The sequence below is a fragment of the Caretta caretta genome, chromosome 28, assembly GCF_965140235.1.
Source record: "Caretta caretta isolate rCarCar2 chromosome 28, rCarCar1.hap1, whole genome shotgun sequence".
NCBI classification, from domain to species: domain Eukaryota; kingdom Metazoa; phylum Chordata; order Testudines; family Cheloniidae; genus Caretta; species Caretta caretta.
This window is the reverse complement of record NC_134233.1, coordinates 1,208,507-1,220,013: the sequence shown is the minus strand read 5'-3', so window position 1 is coordinate 1,220,013 and position 11,507 is coordinate 1,208,507. Positions and strand designations below refer to the sequence as shown.

Below are 11,507 nucleotides of genomic sequence, written 5' to 3'. Positions count from 1 at the left end.
CAAGGGGGCGGGGCCGGGACGCCGCCGGGGCCAATCAACGGGCAGGGGCGGGGCTCGCAAGGAGGCAGCCAGTGGCGCCTGGCGGGGAGCTCCGCTCGGCCAATCAGGCTTGAGGAGGGCGAGGCCTAATGCCACACGGCAGCCAATCCGCTCTGAAAGGGCGCGGCCTCTGCCTTAGCCTCACCCAATCACAGCGCCTCTAGGGCACCTCACACGGCTGCTACTCTGAACCTAGGGTAGTTTAGCCAACCCGATAACAGGAGGCGGGCCGTATCAAAAGCTCAGCCAATCACGTCGGGGAATGGACAAGTCGGCTTGCCCCGCCTCAGCTAATGGCAGCGTAGAAGGCGGAGCTAGCCTACCCGCCGCAGTCAATCATATCCCAGGTGGCGGGGCTTGAGTTCCATAATGACCCAATCCCAAGGCTAGCTCTCCCCAACCAATCAGCTCAGAAGCTGTGGAGAACGCCTCACCTGATTCAGCCAATCACATTAGGAAAGGCGGGGCCTTCCTATGATTGACAGCATATCTACTTATCAGAACACGGCTCCGCACGCGTCTGCGTCACAAGGCGGCAACAGTTGAATGTGGGAACTGCCTGGTATGGGGACGGAGCTGTTTCAGCGGCTCAGCCAATCACAAGCGGAAGAATGCTTTGCATATTAAGAGTGACAACTGACTGGCCAATCAGAGGGATATTCCCGTCCGAGGGGCGGTAAATGCCGTGAAGCGAGAGTGACAGCCCAGCTGGCCAATCAGAGCGCGAATCACCGCAGGGGAGGCGGGAGATGCCCTGAGCGAGAGACAGCGCAGCTGGTCAATCTGAGAAAGAATCACTCCGGGTGGGCGGGCACTGAGAGGAGAATGACAGGGCAACTAGCCAATAGCAAGAGAAGGAGATGTGAAAAAAGGGCGGGACCTAAAATGAAGACACCCATGACTACCTCAGGCCCATCCCCCTCTCGTGCGAGGCCCCGGGGGAGGGGAAGCCCCCCCCTCTCGTGCGAGGCCCCGGGGGGAGGGGAAGCCCCCCTCTCGTGCGAGGCCCCGGGGGGAGGGGAAGCCCCCCCTCTCGTGCGAGGCCCCGGGGGGAGGGGAAGCCCCCCTCTCGTGCGAGGCCCCGGGGGGAGGGGAAGCCCCCCTCTCGTGCGAGGCCCCGGGGGGAGGGGAAGCCCCCCTCTCGTGCGAGGCCCCGGGGGGAGGGGAAGCCCCCCCTCTCGTGCGAGGCCCCGGGGGGAGGGGAAGCCCCCCTCTCGTGCGAGGCCCCGGGGGGAGGGGAAGCCCCCCTCTCGTGCGAGGCCCCGGGGGGAGGGGAAGCCCCCCTCTCGTGCGAGGCCCCGGGGGGAGGGGAAGCCCCCCTCTCGTGCGAGGCCCCGGGGGAGGGGAAGCCCCCCCTCTCGTGCGAGGCCCCGGGGGGAGGGGAAGCCCCCCTCTCGTGCGAAGTCCCGGGGGGAGGGGAAGCCCCCCTCTCATGTGACGCCCTGGAGGGAATTGCTCCAAATCCCACCTCAACCCCCAAGACTGACCCACAGAGGACCCCAGGGCGGCACAAGGGGGCGCTGTGGAGTGGGCAGCAGGGTGGGCTGCAGCAGGGTCTTTGCTGTGGGGAGCGGGGCCCGGCCTGAGGTCCCCGTGGGGCGCCCTGGGGCGGTGTCCAGGGAGCGGGGCCCGGCCCGAGGTCCCCGTGGGGCGCTGTGGGGCGGTGCCCAGGGAGCGGGGCCCGGCCCGAGGTCCCAGAGGGGTGCTGTGGGGCGGTGCTCGGCCCGAGATCCCCGTGGTGCGCTGTGGGGCGATGCCCAGGGAGTGGGGCCGCCCCGAGGTCCCCGTGGGGAGCCGTGGGGCGGTGCCCAGGGAGCGGAGCCCGGCCCGAGGTCCCCGTGGGGCGCTGTGGGGCGGTGCCCAGGGAGCGGGGCCCGGCCCGAGGTCCCAGAGGGGTGCTGTGGGGCGGTGCCCAGCCCGAGATCCCCGTAGTGCGCTGTGGGGCGATGCCCAGGGAGTGGGGCTGCCCCGAGGTCCCCGTAGGGAGCCGTGGGGCGGTGCCCAGGGAGCAGAGCCCGGCCCGAGGTCCCCGTGGGGCACTGTGGGGCGGTGCCCAGGGTGCAGGGCCCGGCCCGAGGTCCCAGAGGGGTGCTGTGGGGCAGGGCCCGGCCCGAGGTCCCCGTGGGGCGCCGTGGGGCGGTGCCCAGGGAGCGGGGCCCGGCCCGAGGTCCCCGTGGGGCGCTGTGGGGCAATGCCCAGGGAGCGGGGCCGCCCCGAGGTCCCCATGGGGCGCTGTGGGGCAGTGCCCAGGGAGCGGGGCCCGGCCCGAGGTCCCTGTGGGGCGGTGCCCAGGGGGCAGAGCCTAGTCCAAGGTCCCCATGGGGCGCTGTGGGCCAGTGCCCAGGGAGCGGGGCCCGGCCCGAGGTCCCTGTGGGGCGGTGCCCTGGGAGCGGGGCCCGGCCCGAGGTCCCCGTGGGGCGCTGTGGGGCGGTGTCCAGGGAGCGGAGCCGGCCCGAGGTCCCCGTGGGGCGCCATGGGGCGGTGCCCAGGGAGCGGGGCCCGGCCCGAGGTCCCCGTGGGGCGCTGTGGGGCAGTGCCCAGGGAGCGGGGCCCGGCCCGAGGTCCCAGAGGGGTGCTGTGGGGCGGTGCCCGGCCCGAGGTCCCTGTGGGGCGCTGTGGGGCGGTGCCCAGGGAGCGGGGCCCGGCCCGAGGTCCCCGTGGGGCGCTGTGGGGCGGTGCCCGGCCCGAGGTCCCTGTGGGGCGCCGTGGGGCGGTGCATAGGGAGCAGAGCCCGGCCCGAGGTCACAGTGCCCGGCCGTGAGGTCAGAGCCCGTCACCCCGGCGCCAGGCTCTGTGAAGCCGTGGGGCGGGCGCCAGCTCACAGAGCCATGTCCCGGGGCCCCCCTGGCCAGGCTGGGGGCTGCGCTGTGGGTCGCTGCAGCCTCTGCCCAGTGGCCGGACCCGGGCGCCGGGGGCGCGGGCAGGGATGGGCGACCGACGCTCCGCCAGGCGGCTGCGGTACCGGCGGCTCCATCGGGGCTCCCGGCTCTCGGGGGGCGACGAAGCCGTGGGGGTGAGCGGCCCTGGGGGGTCGGCCCTGGGGGGCGCCGTGGGGCAGGGCTCGGCAGGGGGCTGTGCGGGGCAGGGGGTGGGGCAGAGGGCTCGGCAGGGGGCACGCCGTGGGGCAGGGGAGGCTCATTGGGGGCGCTCTCCCCTGGCTGGCCCCATAACAATCCCCCTCCCCCCCAGCTGTCCGATCCCAGGGGCGCCCCACGGGTTGGGAGGGCCCCGAGCCTGCCCCACCAGCTGTGCCAGCCGCCCCGGGCCCCTTCCTCGCCTGCTAGCCCAGCCCCCCAAGGAGCACCACGGGGGGCAGTCAGTCGCCCTTCGGGGGTCATAGGGAGAGAGCTGGGGGCGGTGTGGAGCTGTGGGGCAGGGGGGATGCTGTGGGGAAGCAGGGGGCACAGGGGGTGCTGTGGGGCAGGAGGGGACACGGGGAGGGGATCCTGTGGGGGCAGGCAGGCGGCCCAGCGTGATGCCGTGGGGCAGGTGGCTGGAGGCATATGGGGCAGGTGGGTGGCCATGGGGCAGATGCTCAGCACCTGTGGGGGGCACAGGGCCCATGCCGCACCCACCCCCTCCCTGCCCTTCCCCCCACAGGCCAAGCGCCCGCGCTGCAGCCAGGGGGTGGGGGCCGCTGAGGGCAGGACGGACCCGGGGGGCTCAGCCCCCATCCAGCGCCTCCCCCCGGAGCTGGTGAGTCAGCACAGGGTGGGCTGAGGGGCTAGAGCCGTGGGTCCGTCGAGCCCAGAGGCCCCATAGCCGGGGGGCTGGGTCTGTCGAGCCCAGAGGGCCCCGCACCCGGGGGGCTGGGTCCGTAGAGCCCAGAGGGCCCCGCACCCGGGGGGCTGGGTCTGTAGAGCCCAGTGGGCCCCGCACCCGGGGGGCTGGGTCCGTCGAACCCAGTGGGCCCCGCACCCGGGGGGCTGGATCCGTCGAGCCCAGAAGGCCCCACACGCGGAGGGCTGGGTCCGTCGAGCCCAGAGGGCCCCATAGCCGGGGGGCTGGGTCTGTCGAGCCCAGAGGGCCCCGCACCCGGGGGGCTGGGTCTGTAGAGCCCAGTGGGCCCCACACCCGGGGGGCTGGGTCCGTCGAGCCCAGAGGGCCCCACACATGGAGGGCTGGGTCCGTCGAGCCCAGAGGGCCCCATAGCCGGGGGGCTGGGTCCGTAGAGCCCAGAGGGCCCCGCACCTGGGGGGCTGGGTCCGTCGAGCCCAGAGGGCCCCGCACCCGGGGGGCTGGGTCTGTAGAGCCCAGTGGGCCCCGCACCCGGGGGGCTGGCTCCGTCGAGCCCAGAGGGCCCCGCACCCGGGGGTCACGCTGGGGGTCCTGCCCCCTCCTCTCGCCCCCCAGCTGGATCACATCGTCTCCTTCCTGCCGGTGCGGGACACGGTGGCCCTGGGCCAGACATGCCGGTACCTGCGCCAGGCGTGCGACAGCGAGGGCGTCTGGCGCCGGGTCTGCCGCCGGCTCTGCCCGCGGCTGCGCCAGGAGGGCACGGCCGGCGCCCGCCCCTGGAAGAGAGCCGCCATCCTCAACTGTCAGTACCGGCCGCCGGGGGGCGGGGCTCGCACGAGGGAGGGGCAGGGCTTGCACGAGGGAAGGTGGGCCTTAGATGAGGGAGGGGGGCTCGCACAAGGAAGGAGCGAGCCTCTCACAAGGGAGGGGCCTCGCACGAGGGAGGGCAGGGCTCGCACGAGGGAGGGTGGGGCTCGCACGAGGGAGGGTGGTGCTTGACACAAGGGGCGGGGCTTGCAGAAGGGAGGGGCGGTGCTTATGCAGTGTCTGCACCCCCCCCTCTAACCCCACCCCCGGATTGTGTGCCCGCCCCCCCAGACACCAAGGGCCTGTACTTCCAGACCTTCGGGGGCCGCCGGCGCTGCCTGAGCAAGTCGGTGGCCCCGCTCCTGGCCCACGGCTACCGCAAGTTCCTGCCCACCAAGGAGCACGTCTTCGTCCTGGACCACGGCGGGACCCTCTTCTTCCTCCGCAACGCCCTGGTCTCCTCGGCCCCGGGCCACCTCCAGTGGAAACGGGCCTGCCGCTACGTGGTGCTGTGCCGGAGCGCCAAGGACGTGAGCCCCGCTGGTGGCAGCGGTGGGATGGTTCTCAATGCCCCGCCCCCTGAGCCAGGCGTCCCCGCCCTGGGGCCGGAGGGGAGCCGGCGCCCCGGCAGGCCCCGCACCCCATTCCCCGCCCCCCCGGAGCCAGCCGGTCCCCGCCCTGGGGCCGGCGCCCCCTAGCGGGGACAGGCCCCACACCCCATTCCCCGCCCCGCTGAGCCAGCCAGTCCCTGCCCCACAGCAGCACCGTCCCTCCCACCCCCGCAGTTCACCACGGACCCGCGGAGCGACGCGGGGTACCGGAAGTACGTGTACGTGCTGGTGGCACGGGAGGCGGCGCCGGGCGCCGGGCGGGCGTGCGACTGCGTGGAGGTGTATCTCCAGTCCAGCGGGCAGCGGGTCTTCAAGATGACGTTCCACGCCGCCATGCGCTTCCGGCAGCTGGTGCTGGTGGGGCAGGAGACGGAGCGGGCGCTGCTGCTCCTGACAGGTGCCCGGCGGGCGAGGGGGGGGGGCGCCCCATAGCCAAGGGCTGGGGGGGGGCGGGGTTTATTCCTCTGCTTCTGTGGCACGTGAGTCTTACTGTCCTAGGCCAAGCCTGGGCGTGCCTCAGTTTCCCCGCGTGCTGCACCAATATGGCGGCAGCGGGAATGGAAACCCCACTCGCCCCAAGGGGGCACCCCGTAGCCAAGGGCTAGTGGGAGGCAGGAGAGGGGGGAGCTGTGGGGCCCGGATCCCCACGGCGCCCGCCCTGACCCCTGCCCCCCGCCGGTTCGGGGCCCGTCTCTCGGCAGAGGAGGGGAAGATTTACAGCCTGCTGGTGAACGAGACGCAGCTGGACCAGCCCCGGTCCTACACGGTGCAGCTCGCCCTGCGCAAGGTGTCCCGGTGCTTGCCCCACCTCGCCGTGCGGGCCATGACCTCCAACCAGAGCAGCGCCGCCTTCCTCACCGGTATGGGGGTCCCCGCGCCCCACAGCGTGCCCCACAGCGCGCCCCACAGCCCCCACACGGCCCCCTCATCCCGCCCACCCGCAGCCCGGCCTCGCCGTGCGGGCCATGACCTCCAACCAGAGCAGCGCCGCCTTCCTCACCGGTATGGGGGTCCCCGCGCCCCACAGCGCGCCCCACAGCCCGCCCCACAGCCCCCACACGGCCCCCTCATCCCCACCCGCAGCCCCACCTCGCCGTGCGGGCCATGACCTCCAACCAGAGCAGCGCCGCCTTCCTCACCGGTATGGGGGTCCCCGCGCCCCACAGCGTGCCCCACAGCCCGCCCCACAGCCCCCACACGGCCCCCTCATCCCGCCCACCCGCAGCCCGGCCTCGCCGTGCGGGCCATGACCTCCAACCAGAGCAGCGCCGCCTTCCTCACCGGTATGGGGGTCCCCGCGCCCCACAGCGCGCCCCACAGCCCGCCCCACAGCCCCCACACGGCCCCCTCATCCCCACCCGCAGCCCGGCCTCGCCGTGCGGGCCATGACCTCCAACCAGAGCAGCGCCGCCTTCCTCACCGGTATGGGGGTCCCCGCGCCCCACAGCGCGCCCCACAGCCCCCACACGGCCCCCTCATCCCCACCCGCAGCCCCACCTCGCCGTGCGGGCCATGACCTCCAACCAGAGCAGCGCCGCCTTCCTCACCGGTATGGGGGTCCCCGCGCCCCACAGCCCGCCCCACAGCCCCCACACGGCCCCCTCATCCCGCCCACCCGCAGCCCGGCCTCGCCGTGCGGGCCATGACCTCCAACCAGAGCAGCGCCGCCTTCCTCACCGGTATGGGGGTCCCCGCGCCCCAAGGCCCAACCCATAGCCCCCCGGGCAGCGACCCCCATTCCGCAGCCCCCCGAGTGTCCCTCAGCCTGACCCGCAGCCCCCTGCTTTGATCCTGCCTGGGGGGGCGTCTGTCCGGTCTGACCCCCCCCTCGCCCGCTGTGACCCCCTCTCTCAGACAAGGGGGCCGTGTATTTCGAGGTCCACGCGCCGGGCGTCTATCGCGACCTCTTCGGGACCCTTCACGCCTTCGACCCCCTGGATCTGCAGATGCCGCTGGCCCTCGCCCTGCCCGCCAAGGTCAGCGGTGGGGATTGGGGGGCTGGGGGGAGCTGGGGCAGGGCTGGGGGTGCTGTGGGGATTGGGGGGCCCAGGGCCCTGATTTGCGGGTGACAGGGGGTGGCGCTGGGGGGAAGGTCCCGGGGGTGGGGGATGGGTCCCGGAGCCTTGTGTGAGGGGGGGGCAGCGTCGACAGGGGTATGACACCCCCCCAGGATTGTCCCCTTGCCCCAGGCGCCCCCCCTGACCCTGCCCTGCCCCCCAGGTCCTGTCCTGCGCCCTCGGCTACAACCACCTGGGGCTGCTGGACGAGTTCGGGCGGCTTTTCATGCAGGGGAGCAACCGCTACGGGCAGCTGGGCACCGGGGACAAGATCGACCGCGGGGAGCCCACGCTGGTGAGAGCCCCCCCGGGGCCCCCCCAGCACCCCCCAGCCCCCCTGCTCCCATAGGCCCCCCGGAGCACCCCACACCAATATAGCGCCCCGAGCTCCCTGGCACCCCACAGACCCCCTGAGCTCTCCCGGGCCCCCCCAGCCACACATAGACCCCCGGCACCCCACAGCCCCCCCCGATCCCCCTGGTGCCCCACACCCCCTGAACTCCCCTCAGGCCCCCCAGAGCCCCTGGGACCCCACAGCTCCCCCAAGCTCCCACAGCCCCCCATAGCCTCTCTGGGCCTCTTGGCCCCTATAGCTGCCTCAGGCCCCCTACAGTCCCACATAGCCCCTCTGGGCCACCCACTCTCCCCCCCATAGCTCCTCTGGGCCCCCATAGCCCCTCTGGACCTCCCCCAGCACCCCATAACCCCCACAGCCCCTCTGGGCCCCCCCAGCACCCCTGGCCCACCGTAGCCCCCATCCAGGCCCCCCCAGCCCCCCACCACATCTAGGGGCTCTCAGGAAGCCCCCCATTCCCAGGCACCTCCAACACCCCCCCAACGTCCTCCCCAGACACCCCCAGACCTCCGACAAATCCCCTCCCCCAGCTCGGGGCCCCCCCATGACTTGGCATCTTCTCCCCCCACCTGGGCAGGTTCATGGCCTCAAGTGCCCCCTGGACATCTGGTGCGGCCTGAACCACTCGCTGGCCCTGCTGCAGAGCCGGGAGCTGGGCCAGGCCGTGCTGGGCTGCGGCTGCGGGGCCGGGGGGCGGCTGCCCGGCTGGCCCAAGGGCAGCGCCACCTTCATCAAGCTGCAGGTCAAGGTGAGAGGGGCCGGGGGGAGCCGCCCCACCCCAGAGTCAGCCGCATCTGGGGGGAGCAGGGCCTGGCACCAACAGCCGCCCCACCCCAGAGTCAGCCGCATCTGGTGGGGGGGGCAGAGCCTGGCACCAACAGCCGCCCCGCCCCAGAGTCAGCCGCATCTGGGGGGAGCAGGGCCTGGCACCAACAGCCGCCCCCCACCCCAGAGTCAGCCGCATCTGGTGTGGGGGGCAGAGCCTGGCACCAACAGCCACCCCGCCCTGGAGTCAGCCACATCTGGGGGGGAGCAGGGCCTGGCACCAACAGCCACCCCGCCCCAGAGTCAGCCGCATCTGGGGGGAGCAGGGCCTGGCACCAACAGCCGCTCCCCACCCCAGAGTCAGCCGCATCTGGTGGGGGGGGCAGAGCCTGGCACCAACAGCCGCCCCACCCTGGAGTCAGCCACATCTTGGGGGGAGCAGGGCCTGGCACCAACAGCCGCCCCCCACCCGAGAGTCAGCTGCATCTGGGGGGGGAGCAGGGCCTGGCACCAACAGCCACCCCCCACCCCAGAGTCAGCCGCATCTGGTGTGGGGGGCAGAGCCTGGCACCAACAGCCACCCCGCCCTGGAGTCAGCCGCATCTGGGGGGGAGCAGGGCCTGGCACCAACAGCCACCCCGCCCCAGAGTCAGCCGCATCTGGTGGGGGAGGGGGCAGAGCCTGGCACCAACAGCCACCCCGCCCTGGAGTCAGCCACATCTGGGGGGGAGCAGGGCCTGGCACCAACAGCCACCCCGCCCCAGAGTCAGCCGCATCTGGTGGGGGAGGGGGCAGAGCCTGGCACCAACAGCCGCCCCGCCCCAGAGCCGGCCGCATCTCAGCGCCGGGCGAGGGGTCCCCGTGTCACCAGCCGCCCCGCCCCAGAGCCAGCCGCATTCCCCCCTCTCTCCGGCTCCCCGGCAGGTCCCGCTCTGCGCCAGCAGCCTGTGCTCCACCCGCGAGTGTCTCTACCTGCTGTCCAGCCACGACATCGAGGGGGGGCCGGGGTACCGCGAGCTGCCCCCCAGCCGGGCGCCCCCCCCGCCGGAGAGCCCGGGGGCCCAGGCCTGCGAGCAGTACCTGAGCCAGCTCCAGGGCTGCCCCACGCTGGCCGGGCGGCTGGCCAAGGTCAAGGAGGCCGTGGGGGCCCTGGCCCTGCCCCCCTGCCAGAAGGACTTCCTGTGGGAGGCCCTGGAGCTCATCCGGCGCTCGGCCCGGCCCCGCAGCCCCCCTGCCTGCAGCTAGCCCCGGATCCCGCCCGCGCCCCGCCAACGGGGCCCCCCAAATTCCCCCCGATCATGGACCACGATTGACAGACGCACACGCTAGAATTGGGAATTAATAAAGCGTCAGAGGAGAAGCCGGCGGCGTGGTCTGGGGGGGGCAGGACCCCCAGGGTCCGGTCCGGGGTACCCACTGCCCCCCACCCCCCCAGTCCACGCCCACCAGCCTACACCGCCTTGAGCTGGGCCTGGAGCCCAAACCTGCCCGCCAGCAGAAGCAGCATCACCCCGAGGGTGGGGAGGAAGGGGGGCCGGGGGGCGGCCCCCCCAGCTGCCCCCTCTCGCCCCTGGTCATGCCCGGCTCGGGAAGGTGCAGCGGGGGGAACCCAGACGGTGAAGCGGCCCCCGGGGATCTTGGCCCTGCCCCCAGGCAGCAGCTCCCCGGCGGGCAGGAGAAGGGATCCAGCGGGGAAGCCCCCCTGCCCCCCGGCCTGCCAGGCCTTCGCCCCGGATACAGGCTGGCATGGGGGGGTGGCGTCCGTCTGTCCCCCGCCTCGGCCTGGGATCTGGTGGGGCAGGGGGGCTCAGAGGCAGGGGATATGGGGGGCAGGTTCCTGCAGGATGGGGGGGGCTGAGAGGCAGGGAATATGGGGGGCAGGTTCCTGCAGGATGGGGGGGGCTCAGAGGCAGGGGATTTGGGGGGAAGGATCCTGTGGGATGCGGGGGGCTCAGAGACAGGGGATATGGGGGGCAGGTTCCTGCAGGATGGGGGGGGCTGAGAGGCAGGGAATATGGGGGGCAGGTTCCTGCAGGATGGGGGGGGCTCAGAGGCAGGGGATTTGGGGGGAAGGATCCTGTGGGATGCGGGGGGCTCAGAGGCGGGGATATGGGGGGCAGGTTCCTGCAGGATGGGGGGGGCTGAGAGGCAGGGAATATGGGGGGCAGGTTCCTGCAGGATGGGGGGGGCTCAGAGGCAGGGGATATGGGGGGCAGGATCCTGTGGGGGGGCCTCCCTCCTCCGTGTGCTGCCTCCCTCCCTCCCCGGTGCCTGGGTTAGAAGCCGGGGGGGAGAGGGGGGGGCTCCAGGCTCCCTCCCCTCCCACCAGCTGATCAGGCCCCCAACCCCCCCCCCCCAGGTGGTGGGTCTTCAACGTTCTAACCCCGCCCCCCTTGGAGCTCGAGCCTCCCAAGCCCCGCCCCCATCCCCTGCCAGCTGATACAGACATTCCACACACCCCCCCCATCGGCCCAGCCTTAAAGGGGACGCTTCCCCCCACCCTGGGGTGCCCCATAGGTACAGGCCCCCCCATACAGAGCATGGGCCCCCTGTACCACGGTGGGGACAGACCGGGGGGGTGACTGATCCCCTGTGAGCAGAAGGGTCAGACGGGGAGGAAACGTGACCCCGCCCGGCTCACTTCCCCCTGGGCTCCTGCAGGTCCCCCTTTGGCTACTGGGCCAGCGTGGGGGGCAGACACTGGGCCTGGCTGGGCGGGGGGGGGGGAGTCATGGGACACCTGGGTGCAGCCATGACCCCCCCACACATCTGCTGGGCCCCCCATGGCACCCGCCCCTGGGGGTCAGCCAGGGTCACATCCCTGTCCCTGCGGCCTCTGCCCCCACTCCTGACCCCCAGCCCCCCGGCCCTGCCGGTGCCCCTCACTCCTGACCCCCAGCCCCTGCCAGCCCAGCCCTGGGCCCCCCCAGCCCTGCCGGTGCCCCTCACTCCCGACCCGCAGCCCCTCCCAGCCCAGCCCTGCCGGTGCCCCTCACTCCCGACCCGCAGCCCCTGGGTTATTTATGGCTCTGGGGGCGCGGGGGGGTTGTTCCAGCACCGGGCAGCACAGACAGCTGTCCCACGGCCCGTGCTCACTGGCCCAGCGCCAGCCAGGGCCCAGCCTCCCCCCAGGGT

The 11,507-nt window shown here is 73.1% G+C and overlaps 1 protein-coding gene across 1 annotated transcript; it reads left to right on the top strand.

The window, feature by feature from the left end:
* The first annotated feature begins 2,512 nt into the window (after nt 1–2,512).
* FBXO24 (F-box protein 24) lies at nt 2,513–9,617 on the top strand. Its single transcript, XM_075123757.1, has 11 exons — nt 2,513–2,554; nt 2,864–3,052; nt 3,640–3,735; nt 4,393–4,579; nt 4,876–5,114; nt 5,370–5,592; nt 5,897–6,055; nt 7,050–7,171; nt 7,416–7,547; nt 8,185–8,355; nt 9,297–9,617. The coding sequence occupies exons 1-11, from the start codon at nt 2,513–2,515 to the stop codon at nt 9,615–9,617; spliced, it is 1,881 nt and encodes a 626-aa protein (XP_074979858.1).
* Nucleotides 9,618–11,507: the final 1,890 nt, after the last annotated feature.